At 35.8% G+C, this 26,092-nt stretch overlaps 5 protein-coding genes and 1 non-coding gene across 7 annotated transcripts; 2 read left to right on the top strand and 4 right to left on the bottom strand.

Moving 5' to 3' along the window:
* Positions 1–41: 41 nt before the first annotated feature.
* LOC123215574 (phospholipase D beta 2-like) lies at positions 42–6,861 on the top strand. The gene is made up of 11 exons (XM_044635730.1): positions 42–484; positions 574–2,292; positions 3,285–3,401; positions 3,894–4,088; positions 4,311–4,559; positions 4,915–4,983; positions 5,102–5,249; positions 5,371–5,519; positions 5,623–5,799; positions 5,971–6,168; positions 6,377–6,861. Exons 2-11 carry the CDS (start codon positions 604–606, stop codon positions 6,668–6,670), a joined length of 3,285 nt encoding a protein of 1,094 aa, XP_044491665.1. The 5' UTR covers positions 42–484; positions 574–603; the 3' UTR covers positions 6,671–6,861.
* A 1,238-nt stretch (positions 6,862–8,099) lies between these two features.
* On the bottom strand, positions 8,100–10,021 carry LOC123215575 (transcription factor TCP9). Its single transcript, XM_044635731.1, has one exon. The coding sequence runs from the start codon at positions 9,961–9,963 to the stop codon at positions 8,875–8,877; it is 1,089 nt and encodes a 362-aa protein (XP_044491666.1). The 5' UTR covers positions 9,964–10,021; the 3' UTR covers positions 8,100–8,874.
* Positions 10,022–15,238: 5,217 nt separating this feature from the next.
* Positions 15,239–17,954, bottom strand: LOC123217195 (peroxisome biogenesis protein 16). Its single transcript, XM_044638015.1, has 8 exons — positions 17,763–17,954; positions 17,303–17,360; positions 16,734–16,950; positions 16,318–16,622; positions 15,964–16,232; positions 15,750–15,817; positions 15,587–15,648; positions 15,239–15,483 (listed from the first exon to the last, which is right to left on the bottom strand). The coding sequence occupies exons 1-8, from the start codon at positions 17,829–17,831 to the stop codon at positions 15,422–15,424; spliced, it is 1,110 nt and encodes a 369-aa protein (XP_044493950.1). The 5' UTR covers positions 17,832–17,954; the 3' UTR covers positions 15,239–15,421.
* Positions 17,955–18,042: 88 nt separating this feature from the next.
* LOC123217196 (ubiquitin-related modifier 1 homolog 2) lies at positions 18,043–19,324 on the top strand. 2 transcript variants are annotated; one of them, XM_044638017.1, is made up of 4 exons: positions 18,043–18,200; positions 18,355–18,430; positions 18,580–18,614; positions 19,102–19,324. In XM_044638017.1, exons 1-4 carry the CDS (start codon positions 18,178–18,180, stop codon positions 19,217–19,219), a joined length of 252 nt encoding a protein of 83 aa, XP_044493952.1. In that variant the 5' UTR covers positions 18,043–18,177; the 3' UTR covers positions 19,220–19,324. The 2 variants fall into 2 exon arrangements, with proteins under 2 accessions (XP_044493952.1, XP_044493951.1); XM_044638016.1 differs by having other exon boundaries at positions 18,044–18,200; positions 18,532–18,614.
* Positions 19,325–20,799: 1,475 nt separating this feature from the next.
* On the bottom strand, positions 20,800–20,880 carry TRNAL-AAG. Its single transcript has one exon. It is a non-coding gene; the product is annotated as a tRNA-Leu (tRNA).
* A 519-nt stretch (positions 20,881–21,399) lies between these two features.
* On the bottom strand, positions 21,400–25,810 carry LOC123215364 (ATPase GET3A). The gene is made up of 7 exons (XM_044635421.1): positions 25,324–25,810; positions 25,071–25,192; positions 23,743–23,893; positions 22,687–22,797; positions 22,387–22,525; positions 22,185–22,300; positions 21,400–21,855 (listed from the first exon to the last, which is right to left on the bottom strand). The coding sequence occupies exons 1-7, from the start codon at positions 25,579–25,581 to the stop codon at positions 21,682–21,684; spliced, it is 1,071 nt and encodes a 356-aa protein (XP_044491356.1). The 5' UTR covers positions 25,582–25,810; the 3' UTR covers positions 21,400–21,681.
* Between the last annotated feature and the right edge of the window lie 282 nt (positions 25,811–26,092).

Genomic DNA, 26,092 nt, shown 5'->3' with positions numbered 1-26,092 from the left:
AGTGAAATCAAACCGTCACGAAGGTTCGAGTGGTGGTTCTTAGTGAACTCCTTTTTTGCCATTACAGCCATTCTTTTTGTAGGCGCAGTCATTCCAGTTTCAACCTTCCCCACAAACACATTATCCATACTTAGAAAACTGACAACTGTGAAAATGTAACTTTCCAATCAAGTGTCTCCACGTATATTCCAACGCCGGTTCACGTTACCATGTATCGACTGTTTGCTGATGTAAACATCTTTGACGTGCTTAAATAAAAGTTGAAAACGGAGATTAAGAAAATTCTGTAGCTGTTTGAAGTTCCTACGAACAACCTTTTTTCAACCGGTAACAGTCATCAATTTCATCGCCTCTTCCGCTGAGCTTCGTAAATTGAACAGAAGCTGGCCTGTGCACCTTGTCAACGCGGACAAACAATTTTACTTCTCTTCCATTTTTCTCTAAAGCTTCCTGAAACTGTCATGTCATTGTCAGATGTAATTAGGTAAACTTCCCTTCTTTGAGAACTTTTGAAATTGCTTATCGTCTTCGAAATTTTGATTCTGTCTGTACATTCAATTTTAATGTTTTCAGGATAATTAAGTATTATTGAGTGTTTTATCGATGGAAAATTATCCGTATGATAAGAACAAGCCATATCCTTATTCCTATGATCCTCCTCCTCATCTGAATTATGGGTATCCACCGCCGCCTGATCCAGATCCATACCACCAATCTCCTTATAAGTATCCGTACAATCCTCCACACGCTTATCAGTATCCGCCGCCTGCTTATTCACAACCACCACCACCACAATTTCTCCATTCAGCTTCCTTTTCTGGGCCAGTTGACTATAGTTCTAATTTCCACCACCTTCCGCCACCTCATTTACAATCTCATTCAGGGCCTTTAGATAATCAGTATAATGCACAATCTCATCCTGGGCCGCTTCCATATTCATATGGACGCCTTTCTCCTTCAAACTCACAACCTGCCCTCCAATATAATAGTAGTTTTCATGGTTCATCACATTACCACTATCACCAATCCACTCAATACCCGCCGCCTGAGACTAATCCTCCATTGGCAGCTATAGACAATAGTTTGCCGAATTTTCATGACAAAAATAATAATCAGGATTCAATATCTGATTGGGATAAAATTCCTTCTTACCCTTCTCTTTACCCAACTTTGGATGATCACATGAGTAAGATGCAAATATCTGATTCTAATCATGATAACAAAAATAATAATTACCCAACTGTCCCTGCTTCTCCTCCTGAACCTTCAGTACCACCATTGCCTGATTCCCCTTTAAGTCATCAGCGTTCGACTTCAAGTAATCATGGGAGCTTTTATGGGTATCCCAATGACTCCTTCTCAAGTAACTATGAAAGACCTTTTTTCCATCCCCATTCAGAGTCTTTCGATGGATCACAACAGAGCCCAAATTCGCAGATTGTGCCAAAGGGATCTTTGAAGGTTTTGCTCTTACATGGAAATTTAGATATTTGGATCTATGGTGCTAAGAATCTTCCCAACATGGATATTTTTTCTAAGACTTTGGGGGATATGTTTGGGTCACAACTCAGTAAAAAGATGACTAGTGATCCATATGTTACAGTGTCAGTAACAGGTGCTGTGGTCGGGAGGACCTTTGTGATAAGCAATAGTGAAGAACCTGTTTGGCAGCAAAATTTTTATGTTCCTGTTGCACATCACGCTGCTGAAGTGTACTTTACTGTTAAAGATAGTGATATTGTGGGATCGGAGTTGATAGGAGTTGTGGCAATTCCAGTAGAACAGGTATACTCAGGTGCAAAGGTTGAAGGAACCTATCCAATTCTGAATAATAGTGGGAAACCGTGTAAGCCTGGAGCTTCCTTGACTCTTTCAATACAGTACACCCCAATGGAGCGTCTGAGCAATCATCATCAAGGAGTGGGAGCAGGTCCTGAATATATTGGCGTCCCTGGCACATATTTTCCTCTTAGGAAGGGTGGTACTGTTACTCTTTATCAAGATGCTCATGTTCCTGATGGGTGTCTCCCACAACTAAGGCTTGACCGTGGAATATTTTATAATCATGGGAAATGTTGGTCTGACATTGCAATTGCAATAAGTCAGGCACGGCGTTTAATCTACATAACAGGGTGGTCAGTCTGGCACAAAGTTAAACTGGTCCGGGATGCTGGTCCAGCATTCGATTCCACCCTAGGGGAGCTTCTAAGATCAAAGTCTCAGGAAGGAGTAAGAGTACTACTTCTTGTTTGGGATGACCCCACTTCAACGAGCATTTTGGGTTATAAAACGGTGAGTTTTACTGGTTTTCCTTTACATTTCAATTCAGTGATTATCCCTATAAGAACTGTTGATACAGTTATATAATAAATTTAATTCCCTATGTTTAGTCAAGTACATAGTTTTTATTTGCTTTAAATATTTAATGTTCAACACTTTCAAACGGGACCTATGTGGTTCTGAACTTTAAATTCAAAGATGGTGAAAGATAATATTCACAGACTTGTATGGCCGCTTAGATGGAGAGAGTTTCATTTTAAAGTATGAAAATGAAGTTACAGAAATTAGAGCAATTTTCTTTTTTTCAATTTCTTTTATGTCAGTGCTGTGTCTTGTGGATTTGATGCACGTGGAAGACAAATAATGAATTAAGATAAATAGATTCAGATGGTAATATATGTGTCAGATGAAAGAATATGCCTGCTCCAGGCCTGGTGGCTGCCCTTTAATATAGGTATCTAATGTTAGGCAACATTAACATATTATTGGTTGAAAATGGAGGCAACCTTTTCAGAAAATGGTCTTGTCAATTCAGTTTAACCTTGCGGGCTTATCGTATTTATAAAAGTCTGTCACAAAATTGTACTATATTAGAATTTGACACATAGTTAACCTCTACACAATAATTGATACAGAGGCTGGCTTGATAATGAGTTTTTGTATCTTTAAGAAAATTATCTTGCCCGGTCTTTTGTTGTCGATCTTTGTATGTCACTGCTTTTATGTAATTTTAAAATTACACTATTTGAGCTCCATGAGTAAGGCTTGATTAGCCCTATAACCTTGAGTCATTCATAATTTTGGAATTTCATTGTTGTGTTTTTCTACTTTTTCATGAATTATACTGCATATTGCATGCCAATGAAATTCCTATTTAGAAAGCTTTATTGGAAATAGTTTTCAATTGAACTTTGAATCAAAAAAGTAAAATAAATAAATCGTCGAACAGCGTGTCAAATAATTAAAAAGTTTTCTATTGAACTCCTTTATGTTATCATTTGCAGGATGGAGTCATGCACACGCATGATGAGGAAACACGTCGTTTTTTCAAACACTCATCTGTGCATGTACTTCTTTGTCCCCGCATGGCTGGAAAACGACATAGTTGGGTCAAACAAAAGGTTAGGCATAAGTATTAAATTTTTTTTTCTTGTGCTTTCTTCACTCAAAAGATCGCTGCTCTTGCTTCTGCAGTATCGATTTTAAATAAGTCCATTAGTGATACACCTGGATTTTGCTATTTGGCACTTATTATAGGAATTGCATGTTGCATTTTACAATTCAATTGATGATACGGGATGCATTTCGTTGTTCATCCGTTAGCCACAGACTAAATGTTGGTCTCAGGATTGAATCAATGTCTTTCAAGAAGTTAAACTTGTATTCCTGGCCATTAAATAATTGTCAAAATACATTACCTAGAAGATCCATCCTATATTTTCTGCCTCATTTAAAATTGACTTTGTCACCCTTGTTGACAGGTTATTGTCAAAAAAAATTCATAGTTTCTTAATAGATTTTCATGTGAAATAATATTTTTAATTTACCTCATATTAGTTGGAATTTCATGTGATAATTTGCTTTGAGTTGCTTTTTACTTTTTTTATTTTCAGGAAGTTGGAACAATCTATACACACCACCAGAAAACAGTGATAGTAGATGCTGATGCTGGAAATAATCGAAGGAAAATCATAGCTTTTGTTGGTGGCCTTGATTTATGTGATGGGCGATATGACAATCCGCATCATCCTCTATTTAGGTCACTGGAAACACTACATAAGGATGATTATCACAACCCTACCTTTACGGTAAATCTAAACCTTATCTTATTTGGTAGTTTGTATAGATAATAGCTATGGAGTTCAATAGAAGTTTAATCACAACTCATGGAGTTCTTTATATTGTTATATGATCAATAGAGTTAATAACTTGCATGCTCAAGAAATGGCTTGTTTTGTTGGCTACCTGTTATTGTGACAGTATCAAGTTTTTTATTAATTATCTGGTCATGCCTTGTATTAATTTATCAGGGAAATACTGCTGGTTGCGCAAGGGAACCATGGCATGACTTGCACTCTAGGATTGATGGTCCAGCAGCATATGATGTTTTAACCAATTTTCAGGAGCGCTGGCTAAAGGCTTCAAAACCTCATGGGATCAAAAAGCTGAAGATGTCATATGATGACGCTTTGCTCAACTTAGACAGAATTCCCGAAATATTAAGTGCAGCTGATTCTCTTTCTGTGAATACAAATGATCCTGAAGGTTGGCACGTTCAGGTATTTTCTCATTAAACAGTATTTAGATTTCATAAGATAGCATGTATTAGGGTAAATCTTTGCATGGTACAAAAAGAAAGAAGAAAAGAATATCATTGAGATAACTTTGTTTTTTTCAATAACACTATGCATACTCACTTTGAGTACATATATGAGTACAAATTTGATATGTGTCATCAAGTGATTGGTGATTTTGGAATTAAAGGTAAAGTAACACTCAATCATATGATGACACACATTAAGTCTATACCATTTGCATACTCAAAGTGGGTACACATAGCATTGCTCTTTTTTTTTTTTTTAAACACTTGATGAATAACAATTGTATCACTTGTTTGTGGGGCACCGAATGCAGATTTTCCGTTCAATTGATTCTAATTCAGTTAAAGGCTTCCCGAAGGATCCCAAGGATGCCACAAGCAGGGTAAGAAATGTTTGGTTATTAATTTACTAATTAATTTATATAGTTTTAATATGTAAGCTTTTGTTTTCTTCTGAGTATATACGTCTGAAAGCTGATCAGTTATCTTTTGTTGAAACAGAATCTAGTATGTGGTAAAAATGTACTCATTGACATGAGCATACATACCGCATATGTGAAGGCTATTCGTTCTGCTCAACACTTCATTTATATAGAGAATCAATACTTTATTGGGTCCTCATATAATTGGAGTTCACATAAGGACTTGGGTGAGTAATTATCTTTCACATAATAATTTTCTTATCATAGTTATGTTTTAATTGTTGCTTGTGTGTCCTATTATGTTTTTCATTAGTGCTTATTATAGAATCATAATGTTTCTATTCCTAGGTGCTAATAATTTGATTCCTATGGAAATCGCTCTTAAGATTGCTGATAAAATCAGAGCAAATAAGAGATTTGCTGCATATATAGTTCTTCCAATGTGGCCTGAAGGTGTTCCAACTGGTGCTACTACACAAAGGATTTTGTTTTGGCAGGTTTGTATGTTGTACCCTGTGTAGTTTATGCTTTTTTATATCTGATGAGTGGGTATATATATGGGTATTTACTTGTTAAATTTGAAAGTTTCATTGATTGCAGCACAAAACCATGCAAATGATGTATGAGACAATTTACAAGGCTCTGGTAGAGGTTGGGCTTGAAGGTGCACATTCACCGCAAGACTACTTGAACTTTTTTTGTCTTGGCAATCGAGAGGCTATGGTTGGAAGTGAACCTACAAGTACGGGAAGTCCTTCTGCTGTAAATGCTCCAGAGGTATTTCTTCAACCCCTTATTGTGAATTCTCTTAATGATATAATAATAACATTATCAAGATGTTTACAAATAATTGTAGCAAAATATTTACTAGTCTTGGCCAATTGTGCCACTATATTTCTAGTTTTATTATTCTATTAGTTTCTTGATATCTATGTTTAAACATTTCAGACCCTTAGTCAAAAGAGCCGTCGGTTCATGATTTATGTTCATTCTAAAGGAATGATTGTTGACGATGAATATGTACTATTGGGATCTGCAAATATCAATCAGCGATCTATGGAGGGCACAAGAGATACAGAGATTGCAATGGGTGCCTACCAACCCCAATATACATGGGCAAGAAAATTATCAAACCCATATGGACAGGTAATCTATGTATTATTTTTGGTTTCCAAAATCGTTATTCAATCATGGAGATTACATTGTTACTTTTTCTAACATGTTTGTTTAGAACAATATTGGTAATTGATTCAATATAATGTATCTTGAGCAAATGGAAAAAAGAGTGAGAAAGTAGTGTATATTCATTTTCTTATTTTTGATATGCCTCCTGGTGTGGAAATCTGTTTCGTAGATCTATGGATATAGGATGTCGCTATGGGCAGAACATCTTGGAACTGTGGAGGAGTGCTTTACACAACCAGCTAGTTTGGAATGTGTAAGAAGGGTTAGAACAATGGGGGAGATGAACTGGAAGCAGTTTGCAGCAGACGACATAACGGAAATGAGGGGTCACCTTATAAAGTATCCGGTTGAAGTTGATGATAAGGGCAAGGTGAAGCCAATTCCAGGACATGAAACATTCCCAGATGTAGGAGGAAATATAACTGGCTCATTTTTTGCCATTCAGGAGAACCTCACCATCTGAACAACCCGAATTACAAAGGTAAATTGTCAAGTAATACAATACCGTTGTGAAAAATATATGTTGCCGTGAATATGATTGTGTTAAATTTCTTTCTATTGGCATAACCATTCGTTATTGTAAATAATCATAAACTCTGATATTCATTTTCCTACTCGGGTGAGAAAATAGTCATTCCTTTTATTTGATTTTTATGTTTCTTCTTTTACAAGCATGCAATTTCAACCAGAGTTTAATGATTCAGGGAACTCCAAAAAACAAGCAAGGTAATTTCTGTCTGGATTATGTTAAACAAAAACCAGTTATTGAAGATGATCATTGATATGGTGGGTGCAACAATTTCAAATTTAGTTGAAAATAATTTTACATTGATTCGATTCAAGTTTAATTAAATTTAATTGCTTCCATCAGTTTAGATTCTAAGTTTTTATTTTTCTTATAAAAATGAATCCAATCTGATTATTAACGGCCTAGATGAAATCCGGTCCTATGAATGGATAAGGACCAGGCGACCAGCTATAAATTACTATTGTCTAGAACTTTCTGACCTACTTTATGTGGACCCCATTCCAAAACCCATACACTAATTGGGCTCACTTATGGACGGGGTCAATTGATTCATGGCCCACAACCGTCCATCATCTTTTTTAACTTTAAATTTTATTACCATTAGAATCAGTGGTCCATCACAACACACAATGGACCCATTATTTTTGCAGAAGATATAGCTTTGGGCCACGACCTTACCTACGTCTTCTTCCACGCGCCACCGATCAACGTGACCGTCTCTACAGATAATAAGGTACCACTTGTGTACGAATATCAAGTACGATTTTTTTTTTTTAAATTTCTAATCGCAAATTTTCGAAAACAGATCCTCGACTTGTTATACCATATTTTATCTTCATGTTACTTGTGTAGTTGAGAGTGGGTGTCACGCGGTAGCCAAGGCAAACACATTGCATAGATATAAACCTGGACGTGGGACCAAGCAAGGCATAGAGAAACGTTGTAGCGCATCACATTCACATCATGTCTAAGATTCAACCTCCGTCGTACACGTGGACCACTTATGTGTAAATCCAGACTGTCTTGCTGTTGTGGACCCAGCTTTCGGTGGAACATTTTTATATTTTGTTTGTCCCCCACGTGTTGTCACTTTGGACCCACCTCTCGCTTCTTGACTCTGGTACGCCATTGCCAGCCAGCGACCGTTGACTCTCTTAAATGTTATTGGAGATGGTGTAATGATCTAAATTTTAACGATCAGAGAGATTCAATACCATTAAACAAAGCACAGCGACTATTGACTGCCACGTTGAGCAGAGAAGTGCTGCCACATGGACCTGTAATCCTCCACCTCCATCACCACTACCACCGTGTGCTAGTTTTAATAGAATTATTCTAGGATATTAAATTGAACCTTTTATAATTATCAATAATTGAAATTTATTTATTTACAAAGTTTCAAATGAGACAGAGGCAAAGTGAAAAATCTAAATCAGCCGCATCTGATGCTACAATCACCTTCTTCGTCATTGTTGTTATCATGATTTCTCTTTTATAAGCAACTAACTATGCGAATGTGGGCCATATAAAAGAGGAGCCCACGTGTCATACAAAAAAGTAATCCCCAAAACAGCTAAGCAGTGGACACGTGTCGCTCACTTGTGCCCTAAATCTTTTAGGCCCCCACTGTTCTCGATTGAATCACCGAAACCAACAATGGGGACCACCAGGCGGCCGCCTTGGATGGAAACAATGTGAAACGGTACCGTTAGGTAGATGGACCCACATCTCTCTTCTGTCTTTGGGACCCGCGCCCCACATCACATGAGAGAGCGATGAGGTGGACCCGCTTTTCTACCCTGCCTAAAAATAAATAATATCGTGGTGTGAACGGTCCATAGAGCACCCTTCCTTTGCTTTTTAGTCGGGCGTTGAGTTGACCCACAACTTTTATGGACCCCTTTCCTAGCCTCACGCGACCCCACATTGCAGATGCATGCCTTTTGAACTTGCCTCACGTGAGCACGTGTATTCTCTCTCCTCCGCGGCTTCACCAATCTCTGTAGAGAGAGTGCAAAAAAAAAAAAAAAACCAAAAAAAGGCTCTTCTTGAGAAAGAAGAAGACCAACTTCGAGGGTCGTTAATGGCGGATATACAACAAGCTCTGCATCATAACATGAACCGTTTATTCCTTGATTTCAGTGCTTTGCAGAGCGATTCATGAACTGAAGTTCTTGTTTATCGTAAATCTCCAACGAAAAGTCTCTTAGCATCTGTGTTGTCCCGGAATTACTAGTAGTGGTAGTAGCGGAACCTGAACTTGGGGCTATAACTGATGCTGTTGTGGATGGTTTTGAATTCGAAACAGTGGAACCTAGCGTTGTTGTAGTTGCATTGGTTTGAATTTGAAGCGGGGTGGCATGTTGCATGGACGATAAGAAAGAAGAAATGGGTCTAGCTGCAGCTATGTTAATTAGTGGAGTCGTTGCTGGGAATGCGAATATCTGCGGCTGATTTGAAGGTCTAGCAATGGTTGTCATAGGTTGTGGCACCATGAAAAATGCACCGGGTACGACGGCGTTTGATGGTATAGCCCACATGGGTACCAGCCCTTGTGGCACCTGTGTTACTGCTTGTTGGGCACTACTAGCAGTAGTCATAGGTGCCAAACCAGATGAGACGGATACGACATCGTTTAAGTCCACGTACTCGCTATTCGCCGGTCGCTTACGCTTCTTTTTAACGCTTTGGTCACCTGGCTCGGAACTAGCGTTACTTGTTGTTGGGATTTTGAGAGTCCCGTTTACTGACATGGCGATTGCGGGAATGGTTCCGGTTCCCGTCGCGGCCATAATTGCTGGCTCCGCGTGTTCAAGTAACCACCTGATGGTTTCCCCGTCTGATTTATGGCCAAGTTCCCGAGTCAACTGGAAAATACGAGCTGCACACGTAGCAGGCATCCGAATCCTCCGACCACGGCCCTCCACCTTTGTGTGACGGTCTTTCGTTGACGCTCTCTTTGGCGCAGGTGGCGCAGAAGATAACGGCAGAGGTAACGCCGCCGGCATGGGGACCGCAACCGGCATAATCCCTAATCCTGAAGGTGACCTGTAAGCTGTTTCCGGCTCTTGCTTGGGCGCAAACGGTGGAGTCGGCGGTGAACTTGACGTGGGGTCCATGCAGCGGTGATTGTTATTCGACTCTAAGTATTCTGTATCGTTGATTCTTTGATCAACTGTTCTTGTATCTTCGTCTGCTGCAACTTCTCGTTTTTGAACCGTAACCATCTCCGTAAAAATGAAACAAGCAAGAGAGTAACAGTGTGAAATGAGGAAAAACTTACGTATAGCTATAGTTATAGCTATAGCTATATATACATATATTTATATATGGATTGAACCTAATATTTTGCAGTAAATATGAACGGTTATCGATCAATCGCAAAAGTAATTGGACCCACAGGATGACGACATGTGTTGTGTCCCCACTTGACGGGATTAAGAGATAGTCTGTTGGGTAGGGTGGGGTCAAAGGTAGTGATGGCTCCATCCAATGAGCCAAATCCATCTACAAATTCTTCGATTTTTTTTTTTAATTTTTTTGTACGGAATTGCAAGTAAACCTCTCAAATTCCAAGTTGCCTGGCAGGGAACTGTGCCTGAAATCTATCATTCCAACATACAAGCTTGAAGCTTGATCTCTGTACTAATGTAATCAAGCCGTATAGTAATCGATTTGGAATTTGAAAGGTGCAAGTGAATTTATATTTATAAAATTATGAATACATAAAATAATCTTGAAGAACAAATCTTTGTCACATTTTTATTCTATTATATATCAATATGTATGATTTTTCTTTAGCTTCTTCTCCTTCACACATGATTGATTCCATAATTTATTTCAATTTGATACATAACTTGTTATGGCTTGTAATTGTGAAATGTGCATCTAAACAACGTGAATTTTAGGAATGATCTCTCATCCATAGTTCAAATTGAATAATATAATGATAGGCTCATGAGGAGTTTTAATTTCAATATTGTCACATAGAAATAAGGGCATGGTCCATTTTCTTATTTTAAAAAGGAGAACAGGGGAAGTTGATCTAAGATAAATTTAGAAACCACTTCAACTGGGGAAGGTAGGTACTGTTCCTGTCTCGGCTGGCAGCTTAACTTTACCACTGTGGGCTAAGATAGCTAGAGTGGGCTGGATTTGGGTACCCTCCATTTTAATAAAAGAATTCGTAACATGGATATTCTCTATCTAAGAAAAATAATTAATTAATTAATTAATTAAATTGGCAGGATATTTTGCACGACTCCACCTTGGTATTCAATAATAGTAGATTGAGTTGAGATAGCAAAGGAGAGGAGAGGAGAGAAGAGAATCTTGCTATTCAATAATAGTAGATTGAGCTGAGATTGCAAGGGAGAGGATATGAGAGAGAAGGGGCGGGCGGGGCGGGGATTACTCTTCTCGTTCCCACTCCATTCTAATCTTTGTTGGGTGGGATAATCTATATTAGGATTGGATTTGAGCTCGGCTCGACTTAAGCATAATATAGCTTGAGCTTGAGCTCGTACCACTTGAGCTCAAACTCGACTCAAGTTCGGCTCTACTTGCTTCGAATTTAAATATTCGTTATTAAAACGATATCGTTTTAATACATATTAGTCAAAACGATGTCATTTTGTATCCAAAATTTTAATTTATAAACTTTGACAATTAAGCTTGAGCTCAAAAACATTGGCTCAAGTTTGACTCGAATCTAAGCCTAATCTATATACACTCTCAATTTTCGTTGTTGACATTATAGATAATTCTCATCCCAATATGTAGAGAATAATTTTCTCTCTATTTATCCTTTTTTCATATATTTTTTATGTTCCCTTCTCTCCTCATTTAAAATATAATAATATTTTTTTTTATAAATTATACTTTATAAATAAGTACAAAATAGAAAGGATACAGATGAAGATGAATGCATGATGATATATCTATCTTTATCTCCATATCATTCTTATTTTTTAGATTATTTTTATCTTCGTCCCTATTAATATAAAAAAATTCCCTCCTTGTATTGGGTGGGATCGGATTGAAACCTTAATTTTAAGATCAAATTATCATGTCTAATTTTCAAATATTTCTTTCTAGTATCTATACGATGAAGACTCCAACCTAATGATGTCATAGCGGGTTTGTTTTCCTTAGTGTTTATATAATATTGTTTATTGTTGTTTTCCTTACTTGTACATTTACATTCAAAAAATAGTATTTTAAGGGATGTCTTACTACACACAGGTGCATTAATATGTGACATATTTCCAATCATGACACCTAAAAGTATGATCTCATGCTTCATGGTCACAACAATATTAGCATTAGACATGTTCACAACCAAACATACATACTTGGTATCAAAAATTAAATCCACATTATTACTACTAACACCGATTATCTGAACCACCTTTAACCTTCTATTGGATAACTCATAAACTTTATGACTTACTTTGTCCTACTATGTAGGATTAACATGTCACACAATAAAATCTTCATACAAAACTCTTGTGACATTAAGTTATAATAGCAATCTACGTTGATACTCTTTCGATAGATTTAAATTAACGACTTCTAATTTTTTATCAATGAACAAAATAGGTTTGGAAGAATTTATTGGAAATTAACTATAATGAATTAAGGTGGGTCTCATTTATAGTCGTCAAGATTCTATGAGGTGGCCAAATCACAACCCAGCAACACTTTCAAAGGCCACATTTAACCATATCATGAAAATAAAAAAGAGAAGAAAAGAAAGAGAGAGACGTGGTAGAGGGAAAGGTAGAAAAGAGAAGAAGAAAAAAGATAAGAACGTGACAAAGGAGAAAGGAGGAAGGAAAAGAAAATAAGAAAGGAATGGCAAAGGAGATGAAAAAGACAATAACTGACAAGAAAAAAAAAGAGGATAATTAAAGTTGGATCCGAACCAAATTGATTTAGGCTTAAAAATTGGTTTGGCTTAATTTGAATTATTTCGGATATAAATTAAGTTTGAGTTAAGAGATTTGATTCATTTTAAAACTGAGTTAAATTCGAGCTATACAAAATTTGGTTTGATTTGACTTGTGAGTTAGACAAATGACTTGATTTGGTTCGAACTTGTCTCATGACTCGATTTAAATTATGTTAAATAATTGTTAAACGATATTATTTTATTAATGAACTACGAATTCAAACAATAAATTTGAGTAATATATTTGAGTTATAAATTTAAATTATAAATTTTAGTCAAACTTTAATTGAACTCCAACCACTTATAATATTAACTCGATAATTTTAAACTAAATTTGAATAAAAAAATATTCAAACTCGATTTGATTTGTATTCAATCCTAAGGATAATAGGGACGGTACGATTATTGAATTATTTACCCATATACTAGAGCTATTTTCCGTTAATATATTAGATTTGACGTGAAAAAGTATTTTAAGACCAAAGTTACGCGGAAAAATGTTAAATACTCTTTATTTAAAGCCACACCCCGCTAAGACTACTCTACACAATTAAACAGAGTGAACAACAATTAAATTATGCCATTGGGCACAGCTGGTTCTACTTGTAGCCCCAAACCCAACCCGCCTCACTTGTATTTGTCCACCCACTGTTAAACGCCAATTACACCAACTGGATAATTGTCGATGTTAGGCCTATTACAACAACGCGATGGACCGTACCAATTTTTATTCACCGTGATTTTGCTTTTAAGACGTTGCAATTGCGAATTGGCAATGCATTACAGTTGAGGCCGAAACAAGTTGGCTTTAAAAGACAGGTGGATAGAGCTGTGATCAGGTACGGCAGTTACAGACTTATCTTGGGCACTCCGCTGGCAGCAGGGTGTGTGATGTCCGCACAACTTGCTGTGTACGGCGACAAATATAGAGTGGAGCCTCATACCTATCTATCAATCTAATGGCTTCACAACCGTTAATCTATCTCACTTCCTGATGGACCCTACCACGCTCATGCAATGCGATATCTGTGGACCACATTTGTGATGGTGGATCCCACCATTTTCACTGGTTTTGTAATGGGTCCCTCAATACCAAACTTCTGGCTTTTTTAGTTTTTTTTTATTGATTTTTTATTCCCCGTGTGGCGTGGTTGTGTAGGGACCACCACCTTGGTAGGCCACCACCTTGGATGTGGGTACAGACCCGACCCACTTGCTAAAGGTGGTCCCTCCCTGTTTCAGTTTGATTGGATAGGGACCTTAGTTTTGGATGGACTCCACCTGTTGCTTCTTGGACCCCGCCACCTACACACGCAGCACACGCTTTGCCCACCACCACCCCATCAATAGGAATTTCAAATTTGACACGCATTGCTCTTAATTTATGTCAAATTGGTGGGGTACTGATTAATGGGGCTTGGGGCCTCCACCTCTTTATTTATTTATTGGACCAGTTCTTCATCTTGTGGTCCCACATAGTACAGAAGCACAGCCAAGTTTAGGGTCGAGTTTATAATACTTTGTTTAAATTTGAGTTAATTCAAATTGATTTTTACTTTTATTAAAAAGTTATCAAAGAGAAAAATAATCACGAAAGTAAGATAATTATATAGCAGTGGGATTAATAATGCACTAGCTTCAACTAGAAATCAATTTGTTCGAGACAAATTGTGAATTTGATTTGAGTCAATTCCGACCTCTATCCCGACATCAAAGAGGAGTTCAGACTTTTATCCCATGTCTTAGTGTTGCCATTTCTTACATACGCTCTACAAATCGTGTCACCATAGATTATATGAAGATCAAATTGAGCTTATCTTTCATGGGTTGTCCAATCCAAGATCCGCTTCCATTCATCATAGTATTTCATGGATTAAGGCCCATACATTTCAGATAACATTTTGGGCGTTATAACTTTTGAGCCTATAAACAATGACGGCAAAGATTTGGAGTGAATTAGATCAAATCCAATTCAAGCACAATTTAAGATTAACAAACTGAAGTTTAAATTCAATTATAAAACAATTTAATTATAGATTCAATCTGAGCTAATTCGAATTTGAATATTCCGATTAACTTGAACTTTATTCATTTATAAAAATGAACTTCATCCTTAAGACTCAAACTCGATTCATTCAATCCAAGCCTGAATGTGAACTTGAACTAGAATTGAACCAACCTAGCAAAGATAACAATGGAAATCAAAGTTTTGACCATAGTTTGCAAACACCAACTGGTTTGACCAGCCTGACTAGGAGCCAAGACGACTAAAATAATGGTTGTTAAGAAAGAAGGTGCCCCGTTGGTCACACACAAATACCACTGACTAAAAACATTTAGGTTTGAAATTGTTTAATAAATATATTAAATATATATGAAATTTTATCTATGCTAGTCAGACTGGCTTTAACCTGGACCGGGTTAAGACCCGGTCTGAGTATAAAAAACCATGGTTTTGATAAACCCATGTATCAATCTCAAGTCATTTTCATCACATGTTTTTGCAAATTAAATTTATCCCATGTGTGAAACTTCTCTAATAGGAGTCATTCAAGAAAAATATTGTATTTCTTATTTATCAATGGTACAGCGAAAATCCAAACCGAAACAACCATTTCACATTTCACCTGTATCTTGGGTGGGGGGTGGGAAGAGGAAAATGCGGAACAACAAAAATTCAAACCCGCATCAGGATGTACAATGTCAAGTGCAAATTCTCAAAGATCTTCATCTTATGACCCTGACATGTAAGTATATCGTGTTTGGGCTCCCATAACAAGCTCTATGATTTTTTCTGCAAATTTAGAAAAAATAAATCAAGATTAGGAATATTAAGTTCAATACATCAGATAAAAAAATGTAAGGTGGAAATGAGTTCAAGTTGACGTAAAGCCAACCTGTTAGGAACCCAATTACAGGAACTGGTTCCAATAGCTTTCCAGTACGTTCAAGTCTTTCCCTGATATAATTAGGCATTGTTTCTCAGATTCTTACTGAAAAAAAGATATGTAAAGGTAATGAAATCAAAAGTTGGCAATTTTGGGATATGTATCTCAGTACCTTGTATACTTGCTAAAGAATGGATCTCTCATGAGATAAAGTGCCCATAAAAGTTTCCTTCGTTTCAGCTAATTCAAAACATAAAATCTGCTTTAGCATGGACATTTTCAATCAAAAACTAAATGCTGTCAACAAAAAGGTTCTAATAAATCGTAGATTACTTATATGCAAATTAAGTACAGATGAGCCAGATGAAAATAAAAAGTCCTCCAACCTCATCCTTTTCATGTATGGAAAGATGAATCTTCCTGTCTTTTCCAACATGTCTTGAATTCGTGACTAGTGATACTAAGCTATATCCCATAAAATCCACACCCAGGGAAAGAAACCAAGGAATCCATGATCTAATTCCATATTTTCTGATAAACAAAACATAAATAAGTGGTCTTGTAATACAAAGCACCTCTCCCATCACAAACAAGGCCCCATAAATACCCTTCTCAGACAATAGTGATGAAAGGGTTGGCCTCTCAATCACTGGAGCTGAAAACAGATCATTGCAAGTATTAATAGAGTTATCAAATGAACTATAGTTAGTTCTCAGATGTCATTTCAAAAAGATAATTACCTTTATGCGCCTTCATTATTGAATTCTGACGTTGAATCCTCTGCAACCATGCAGGCTCAGAAACCATCCTGGCACTTTCTCCGAACCTGTTCAAAGCAGACAAAGCCTTTCCTTCTAGATTCCAAGGGTTCAGCCCATTGTTTTTTAAGTAACCAGGCACATAATGTCCACCAGGGTTTGAGGGATTTCCAGTTTTATGCTGATAACTCAAATTATTTGAAGGTTCTTCAACATTTAATGTCTCCCCTCCATGCAGAAGCATCTTGTATCCACTGTTCCGGAACAAAGCTAATCTAACTAAGACCCTGGGTTCCGAAGAATACAAATTATTAGGGGAGATACACAAGTGCCAGTATGTTATTAATACAATTTGACGAAGACAAACTGTTGCATGCACTAGATTATCAATTGCTTACTTGGTAGCTTCTGTAATAGCAATGAAATTCCATTTCTTATTATCGCCATAATAATGTTGGGCCACAACTTCGACTAAGGTTTCCAAGTCCTTCAGTGCAGAAACACATAATGAATAAGGGAATGTATAAGGCTCCAGGGAAATTGTGCCGTTTTGGGTTGGAGTTGTCTCAATTATATGTTCATTGAGAGCAGTAATTATGCCCAAAATAGTCGTTACTGCATAAGATTAAGATAATTTTAGCACAGAGCACCATTTCATGCAATGAGAATAAAAAAAATAGAATACAATAAGGAAGTTCCAGTCGTTTAATTGACAGGAAAAATGTGCAAAACCAGAAAAAAATATTATTAATTTTTAAATCTGATTCGTTTGCCTATATGTATATGGGGAAACCAAAAGCCCCAACTCACAAGCCTACTCTACTATTCCCATTGCTTTGGAATAAAAACTAAAAATGATATTTTCAATTTTTTCCACTACTAATAAAACTCTAAAAAGGAGAAAGAACGCCTGATTTTATTTCTAGCCAGCAAGAAGTAGATAAATGTTACCAAAATTTCACAAAACCTGCTTCTGGTCCTATCTCTGACTCAGAAAACCGTTCAGGAAGAAGCCATGTCAATCCCTGTACAATAATTTCCAACAAATGTTTAAATCATATCACCTGAATATTCAAACATACTGCAAAGACGAATTAAACTTTCACAAATCCCAAGTCACAGCAATTCAATAGAAAACACAACTAAAACTACCAAACCAATTAATAAAGCAACTAGCTAAAAAATATGAGTTGATAGATACATCCATCCAAGAAAGAAAATGAATTTAACAAGTTTTATCAGATTTTCACCTTTTCCCATCTAAAAAGGACGATACAGAACTAGCATAAAGAAAATCCCCAAGTCATTTTGGTCAATAGCAAACTGAATATTTAAGATTACACAACGAGTAGTCTATAAATAGAGAATTGTAAGTAAAGAAAACGGATATAAAGAAAATTATAGCGTGATAAGATGACAGGACTTACATTGGCAAGAGACTCCAAGGAGTGCACATAGTCCCTATTTCTTCTAACCCATCTTTTATAAATCTCCATATCTTCACAACCCAATTTCTGCTCGACCAAGAAATTATCTATTCTGTTCTTTTCTGGGTAAGGGAGAGAACCTGCAGAGGATTAGGAATCAAAAGAGAGTGAGAGACGTTACTTTGTAATCTTCCTGGGTAAATAGGGCTATTTTAATCAGAGCTGTTAAATTGGGCTAAAATTTTGACGTTTTCTGTAAGTACAGTTGATTAATATCAACAAAATAAAGACAAAACCGACGTCGTATTGCTTGGTGAAGATATTTTTTTTACGAAGTGGACTGCGGACCGAATTGAATAACGATTCGTCGCTCTAGGGTTTTCTAAATCTGTTGAATCTTCTTGAAACCATCGACATGCAACTGACGCTTGAATTCGGGTAAATTATTGTTCTCTTTTTGTCTTTGGTTATTGTTTCGTATGTGCATAAGTGTTTTCGAGTATGTGCTTCATATTTGCTGTGAATTCAGGTGCATCTTATCACGTCCTGCTGTATGAAATATTGAATCTTTTGAATGTTATATCGTTTGCAGTGGAGGGTTAGAGCTTCTTTGTGAGTCTGTAAAGCTTCATAATGTCAATGTTGATCTACCAAACGGAGCAGAGAAGGTGAATTTTTTAATGCCTAATTGATTCTGGAAAGCTTTCGTATATGAGGTTTGTCAGTTTTGATTCATTTATTATTCAAATTTTTTTTTAACACTTTTCAGCTAACTATGAAAGATTTGCTTTCATGGGTTCAAACCAATCTGATAAAGGAGAGGCCTGAAATGTTCATGAAAGGGGATACTGTGTAAGTTCTATGCTTCATAAATAGTCTATGCATGAAAGATAGTTTTGAGTAGTGGTAGATCCGATTTGAGTTGTCTTGGCTCAAAAGAGCTGATTGAGAACTAGAGTTCGGTAGTTTGGTTTGAGATTGGTTCACTTGTCCATCTTCTGGTACTATTTATCTAATTGGTGACAGTGTTTATCTGTTAAATGTAATTGTTCACCTCATTGACTGTCCTTTAATGACATTATGCATAAGTTCAAACAAGTTTGAATTTGAGTTATATATTATGGATTTGATTTGAGTTCGAGGCAACCCTCCAATTGGGCTTGGATCAAATACATCCCTAGTTTTGAGTTATTTTGCTACTATACTATTTTGTAGTATTAATGAAAGTATGAGCTTTACCTTTGTTCAATCATAATACCAAATCAATTTGGGACCCTTATTGGAAACTAATGCTCTGGATTCTTCTGACTTGAGGCTTTGGGTTGTCATGCTCATGCAGGAGACCTGGTGTTCTAGTACTTGTGAATGATTGTGATTGGGAGCTCAGCGGCCAGCTTGACACCACACTTGAAGAAAAGGATGCGGTAGTTTTTATTTCAACGTTACATGGTGGATAGGTTCAAAATATTTGATGATAAATATTGGTTGTTTGAATTGAGCATTGAAGATGTATTATTGAAACGTATAGGGTGAAGAAGTGAAGGATCGGACTGTTTTAGTAACCCTTTAATTGTCTTGCCTTCAGTTTTTATTTATGTATTTTTAGGTTCAGGCACCCACTAATTACCTTCAAGATACAAGTATGAAAGAATAACAGTTTTTAGTGCCATAGATTTAGCCGGAAATCCCCTCTAATCTTGGTGCAATGGTGGTACAAACATCATTGCCCTTTTCAAACAACGAGCTCTTTGTAAAAACATGGACTTCTGTGGGCTCGCCATGTGCTTGAACAGGTGGTAAACTTAACCAGGTGGAAACCCGAACAATATGGTGAATAGGGTCAGATCTAAGCCAAGCTTGCCCACCCTCGGCTTGGTACTTGGCTCTAATGAGTCAAATTTGAGTTAGTTTGAATCTAGCGAGTTATTAAGAAATAGCTGAAAATCATTTTCTTTGGTGCCTTTTATTCTTCTCTGAAACTTTTTTTTTTCCGGTGATTAATCTCTAACCTTTTTTGGCGCTTTTTCGTAACTTTTTTACAATCTCATTGTCAATTTGAGAACTTTTTTTATTTGAATGAACTCGAGTTAGCCTCTATTTGGGTGAGAATCTACCCATTAATCGGTGAGTTTTGTGCTTGAAAACATTTGAATTAAAACAAAAAACGTTGGTACTTGTAGACAGTTTTTTTGGTGATTTCTTCACCAATTTGATGAGTTTTTTTGTTTTGAAATTAGCTTTTTTGGCACTTTTTAGTAGTTTTTTAACCATCTCATCGCCAATTTGAGAACTTTTTTTATTTGAATGAGCTCAAGTCAACCCTTATTTGGGTAAGTTTTGGTTCAAATTTATCTCTATTCAAGCTCGTTTAAGTTCAAATTTACCCCTAAATTGGTGAGTTTTGTTTTTGAAAACATTTGAATTAAATCAGAAAATGTTGGCGCTTTCAAACAGTTTTTTTGGTGGCTTTATCGCCAATTTGAGGAGTTTTTGGTTTTGAATCAGTGTTTTTTGGCCTTTTTTGATAGCTTTTCTGCAAGCTCATCGCTGATTTGAGAACTATTTTTATTTGAATGAGCTTGAGGCAGCCCTTATTTGGGTGAGATTCGGTTTGACTCGGTTAAAATAAAAAATTGGGGCACTTTTAAACAATTTTTTTGGCGACTTCATCACTAATTTGAGGAGTTATTTGTTTCGAAATTAGAAATTTTGGCTTTTTGGGGCAGCTTTTGAGAACTTTTTATTTACTTGAATGAGCTCCAGTTAGCCCCTATTTGGGTGAGATTAAGTTCGAATTTATTTCTATTCAAACTTGATCAAGTTTAAATCTACGCTAAAATTGGTGATTTTTGTGTTTAAAAACATTTGAATTAAAACAGAAAATGTCAGCACTGCACGTTTTTTGTGACTTCATCACCAATTCGAGAAGTTTTTGGTTTTGAAAAATCTGACTTAAAACAGGAGTAAACAATTACGCAGCATGCAACACGAGGGCGAAATCAATCAGGGAAGAAAAAAAAAATTGACTTAAAATCTATGTTGAGAGTGGGATTTGAACCCACGCCCTTTCGGACCAGAACCTTAATCTGGCGCCTTAGACCAACTCGGCCATCTCAACATTTGATGAGTTGCTTGCATAATTAACTAAACAAAAACTTGATTAAGACTCCCGTCGTCGTACAGCCACTGCCTATGCCAGACGATACGCATGCCGGTAGACAAATTGCATTTGGTCATGAAAACTTTATTTTTTATATTATATCTCACATATAATTATATTAAAAAAAAGAAAAAAAAACAGAAAACACCTCCAAGGTTTAAAAAATTCTTATATATACCTTACCACATTACAATTTCTTGCAGTATATATATTACTTTGTATAAGTATATTACTTAAATAGATTGATATATATATTATATTATACAATAGTTTATTATATCATATTAATTTTTTAATATACTTTAAGATTCATATCTTCTTTCACTTGTACTATAAACTTAGATGTGTATCATATATTGTAAGACATTGATTCTCATGATACACAGATCAATTCACATTTTCTGGGCCATATAAATACCAGGGCTATAAATGACATGTAACCTCATGAAATTATTATGTCAAAAAAAGAAAAAAAAATAAAAAAAATAGAAGGTTGTTTTAAATTATAATGTTGAAACCACTACAAGAGAAAAACCTGTGGATGATCACTTCAAAAAATATTGTGTTAAAAATTTATTACCATCTAAAAATACATAAAAAAAATAAAATTCAAGAAATAAAAAGGAAATGGAACATAATCCAATGGTAAAATTGAAGATCGGTTTCATTTGGCAGCCCAATCGTTGACGTTGCCACCGGTTGTTAGGAGACAAGAAAATAGTAGCCAAGCGTGTAAATGGTGAGCATGCAAAAGCATGATCATGCCTTCTGTTTTCCTTTCCTTAGTCTCTCCAGTTCTTCTTCTGCGTCTTCCAACATTTGCCTTAGCTTGCTTACTCTCCGCTCCAATTCTTCCACCCCTCTGCTAGCGGCCGGTTGATATGGTGCCAGAAAATGCTGTGAAAATGACTTGAGAGCTTCAACACCAGTAACCTATTATACCCAAAATCCAACAATTAATATATGTCAACACCAGAACCAACTTCAGATTTTAAAAATCATTATGGAACAAGCCCTGCAAACTCAGGAGTTAAAATGGAAAATACACATAAAAGAAGCCGAAAGTAAGAGCAGAGAGAAAAGAGAAACTGAGAAATGGGTGGTCATGTTCTTTAATAACAACATGTTACTACATTTGTGTATTCACTACACTTATCCAATCACTAAAATTAAGATAACAACATCCTGTATGCTTAAACCAGTGATGCAAATAAAAAGTGAGGTATTTCATAAAGCTCAACAAAAGGTCTATAGAAGTTTACCTCTTGTGGTAGCAGTGGCAGCTTTGTGATGTTAAAGTCATCATACAACATGTAGAATTGATCAAGGTACTTTTGTTGCATCCGCATTCTAGCTTTGAGCAACTTGGATTCAACATCTGCAATTGCAGTACATTCCTCTTGATGGTTAAGATTTTTATAGAAGCATGCATATTAAGGGCAAAAAAGGGGCCAGAATACAAACCTTCCTCATCAAAAAGAACTTGGTTAATGATAATATTGTGTGTATCTATCTCAAATTTGGTGAGTTCCTGCACCAGTCTCTCAGTTTCATAGAGAGAAAGGAACTCTGGAATACAGACACAGATGAATGTTGTCAAGTCCTGCCAACCGAGATATATGGTATGAGGACTTCAAAAAGAATATAGCATTAAAAATAAATAAAAAAAGGAAACTAGTACTTTTCTATTGATTATTAATAAAATATCTATTTATATCAACAAAAGATTCGGATCGAGGATAGAACTTGTGAACAGGATCTTACCGGGTCTTTGAACTGCTTATTAACCCGTTCAATCACATCCTTCATGCTCTCAAGCCTTCCCAAGATAGCATCCTCCCCAAAATCATCATTTATACCAAACATGCGACTCATCTGTCATGAGCAGTTTCAGAATTAACAAATCACATCATAAAAATAGAAAGAAGTTGAAATTGTAGAAGACAACAATTGTAAGTGCATATGCGAACTAAACACTTAAAAGCATGAAACCATATCCAGTTTCCCAAGTTCTCACATGTGAAACAACCATATGACAATTATGCAATACCTACTATCTAACAGCAATTACAAAATCAATAAGGTCTATTTTTCTTCTTACAGAAGTTTAGTAGATATTGCATATGACAGCTGAGTGAAATTGTGTCCAAATGCAAAGAAAGAAGAATTGGAGAAATCTGACCATCACAATACTGGTTTCTAATATAAACACAGCATAAATGCATCATGTTACAACATTCAGATATCAAAATTAAGAGTTTTAAACAAATAGGCACCTCATCCAGACAATAAGAAATTAAGAGGATAATACATGCAAAGCTCAACCCTCATATCCAGCACTTCTTCTCATGCTGGTTTAATTTTGAACAAATTTTCACTTAAACTGAACCTAGACGGAAAAATTGCTTGTCAAATGACTAACACGAAGACAACTACAAAGTAGAACACATCCTAAAACCTGATAACATCAGGCATATCAAGACATTGTACCAAAAGAAGAGATGGTGATTTCTGCAGGTAAATATATAAACAAATCTGATGATAGTGCAAGGAATCGCAATAAGGTTTTTAGATGCATCCTATGTCCCTGAGTAATTCTCAAACTAACCAGAAAAGAAGACCACTAATAGATCAGACAACTGATTGACTTTCATTTAATTTGTGAAAGAGAAAAGAAAATTTAGTTGCTAACATATGATTTATAGAAGTTTTAGTTTGAGAATCACATAAGAAGGCCTCATGTCATGATCCACAAACATGAGAAGGCTAGAAGCCTCTAATACAACCTCATATTATACTTGATAAAGTGTAAGAATGTACCTGACTCATCAACCCACCAAATTTATTTCTCAAAGACATCATTTTATTGAGCCCCTTCTCTAAGGTTGCTGGAAATTGTAATAGCCGAAGTGTATGGCCTGTTGGTGCTGTATCAAACACTATAGTAGAATAATCCATTGTCTGCACCAATCTGTGAAGACAGAATAAGATTGATAAATGGTAATTAAATTAAATAGATAGAATATAAAGCAAAATGAGAAAGCACAAATTGAGGTTTTATTTTTTCCCAGTTAACTGTTTAGACAACAAGAGAAGTTCGTGCATCTGCAAATCCAACAGCATGCCACATAAAGCATTCATGCAAGTTCAATGTAAAAGAGAAGAAACATGGTATTGATCATAATATTGGTAAATGAGGGAGCAACATTAATACAGAAATTACTGTCAATGTACAAATGGGACTGTAATTATGTGCTTTAAATGCACTGGATGACATGGAAAATCAAGCTTTGTTCCACATCTATCAACTTAAGATTGCAGCAGTCATCATACCCACAGTTCACTGAAAAATAACATAATCGAACACTCCTCTTTACATTGATTAGTCAAACTCTAGCCAAAAGTGGAACCACATACAGGCTCGCTTGGGCGAAATTTTTGGGGAAAACAAATATATTTAAAAAAATTTCATTGATTTAAATTATAATTTCAAATAATATAACTTCATTCTCTCTCTCTCTATCTCCATCTATATATATATATAAAAATCTCTTAATCTAATTAAATAATATTCATCAACAACTTCTTAAACACATTTTTGTGCAAAAAATAATAAACATCCAATATAGGATTCATAGAAAAAAAAAACATTATTATTAGAATCACTCGTACATTATCATTTCTTTCATTCCAACATTTCTTTTCATTCTTCCTTAAAATCTCTTGGCTTATAATAAATTTATTTTACTCTCCCAAAAGATTAAAATAAGTTCAATTTATTATGTAAGCCCGACCTCCACTTCTCTTATTATTTAAAATAAATATACACTTAATGATAAAACTTATTATATTAAAAATATGTTTTCTTGTTAATACAATTTCAATGTATCAATGAATGGGTTAATTTTTTATGCATTTTTTTTAATTCAGCGATCCCAATATAAAATTTCTGGCTTTGCCACTCTATTTAATGCACAAAGGCATGCATCAGAAACTAAAAATTAATGAATACCCATGAATCCTATAAATTATATAAGAATGTAATTCCAACACCAAGAACAGAACATCGATGATCTAAGATCAACAATGGTAAATCCACTAAGAAAAACAAAGATACACAATCAAACAAACAGAAGCAGGTCTCTTACTTCAGCATTTCTGCGAAGCTCATAGCCTCGTCAATACCAGGAATTGCATTTGCTAGCTCGGAAACCAAGCCATCCATCCCCTCGTTAGATCCCATGTCTTCTTCAACAGTAGGATCCACCTCCTATATCCCAATTATAAAATAATAACCACGAAACCCATTAAAGATTATGACTTGAATTTATCATATAAAAAGATCAAAATTCATACTAAATTAAAACAAGCCGAAGAAGCGATTGGAAATAAATAAGGTACCATAGCATAAAGATTGGTGAAGCCATTAATCAAAGTAGGTGTTTTGGTAAAGCGTTGTTGAAAGGCATCGCTGAGATTGTGAGCTGGGTCAGTGGATATGATCAAAACAGAAGGTCGTACTCCGGCCAAAAGGATCGAGAGAATCGAACTACATGTCGTTTTGCCGACACCGCCTTTGCCTCCAACGAAGACCCACTTGAGGCTCTCTTGTTCTAATATGTTCTTTATACTTCCCTCTGGCATTTCTTGATCTTCCATCTTTTAACAAATTGCTCTTATTTCTGTTTCCGTTTTTCAACAGAGACGATTTCCGTCTTTTCAATCTCAATTAACGAATCTAATCAGACACAATTTTAACACTCGATACTAATAATAATAATCCCTTTCCTCTCTTTAAGGCTCGGTGGCGAGAGTAAATTTTCCAGATTACCCCTAGGTATTGTCATAATACTATATCGATCAAATGCACCAGAAATTCATCACAACGATTCCCTTTAGCAGTCAGTCTCTGTTAACTTTAACCGAACAAGAACTAGGGTGTAAAACAACTGCTCATGGCTTGGTTTAATTATTGTCAAACCGAATTTGAGCTGATGAGTTTAGGAACTCATAATTTTAAATATTATCATTAAACCCTTTATTTTTGCCCCCTTTAGTTTTAAGAATAAGGATGAATATGTAATTATGAGAGTAAAATGTTTTAAGTCCAATTTAAATCAATCAATTTAACAATCTCAAACTCAAATTTTACCTTATGGGGTGTTTGGTT

Source organism: Mangifera indica, chromosome 5 (assembly GCF_011075055.1).
Source record: "Mangifera indica cultivar Alphonso chromosome 5, CATAS_Mindica_2.1, whole genome shotgun sequence".
NCBI lineage: Eukaryota > Viridiplantae > Streptophyta > Magnoliopsida > Sapindales > Anacardiaceae > Mangifera > Mangifera indica.
Note: the sequence above shows the minus strand (reverse complement) of the source record. Positions and strands in the feature narration are given on the sequence as shown.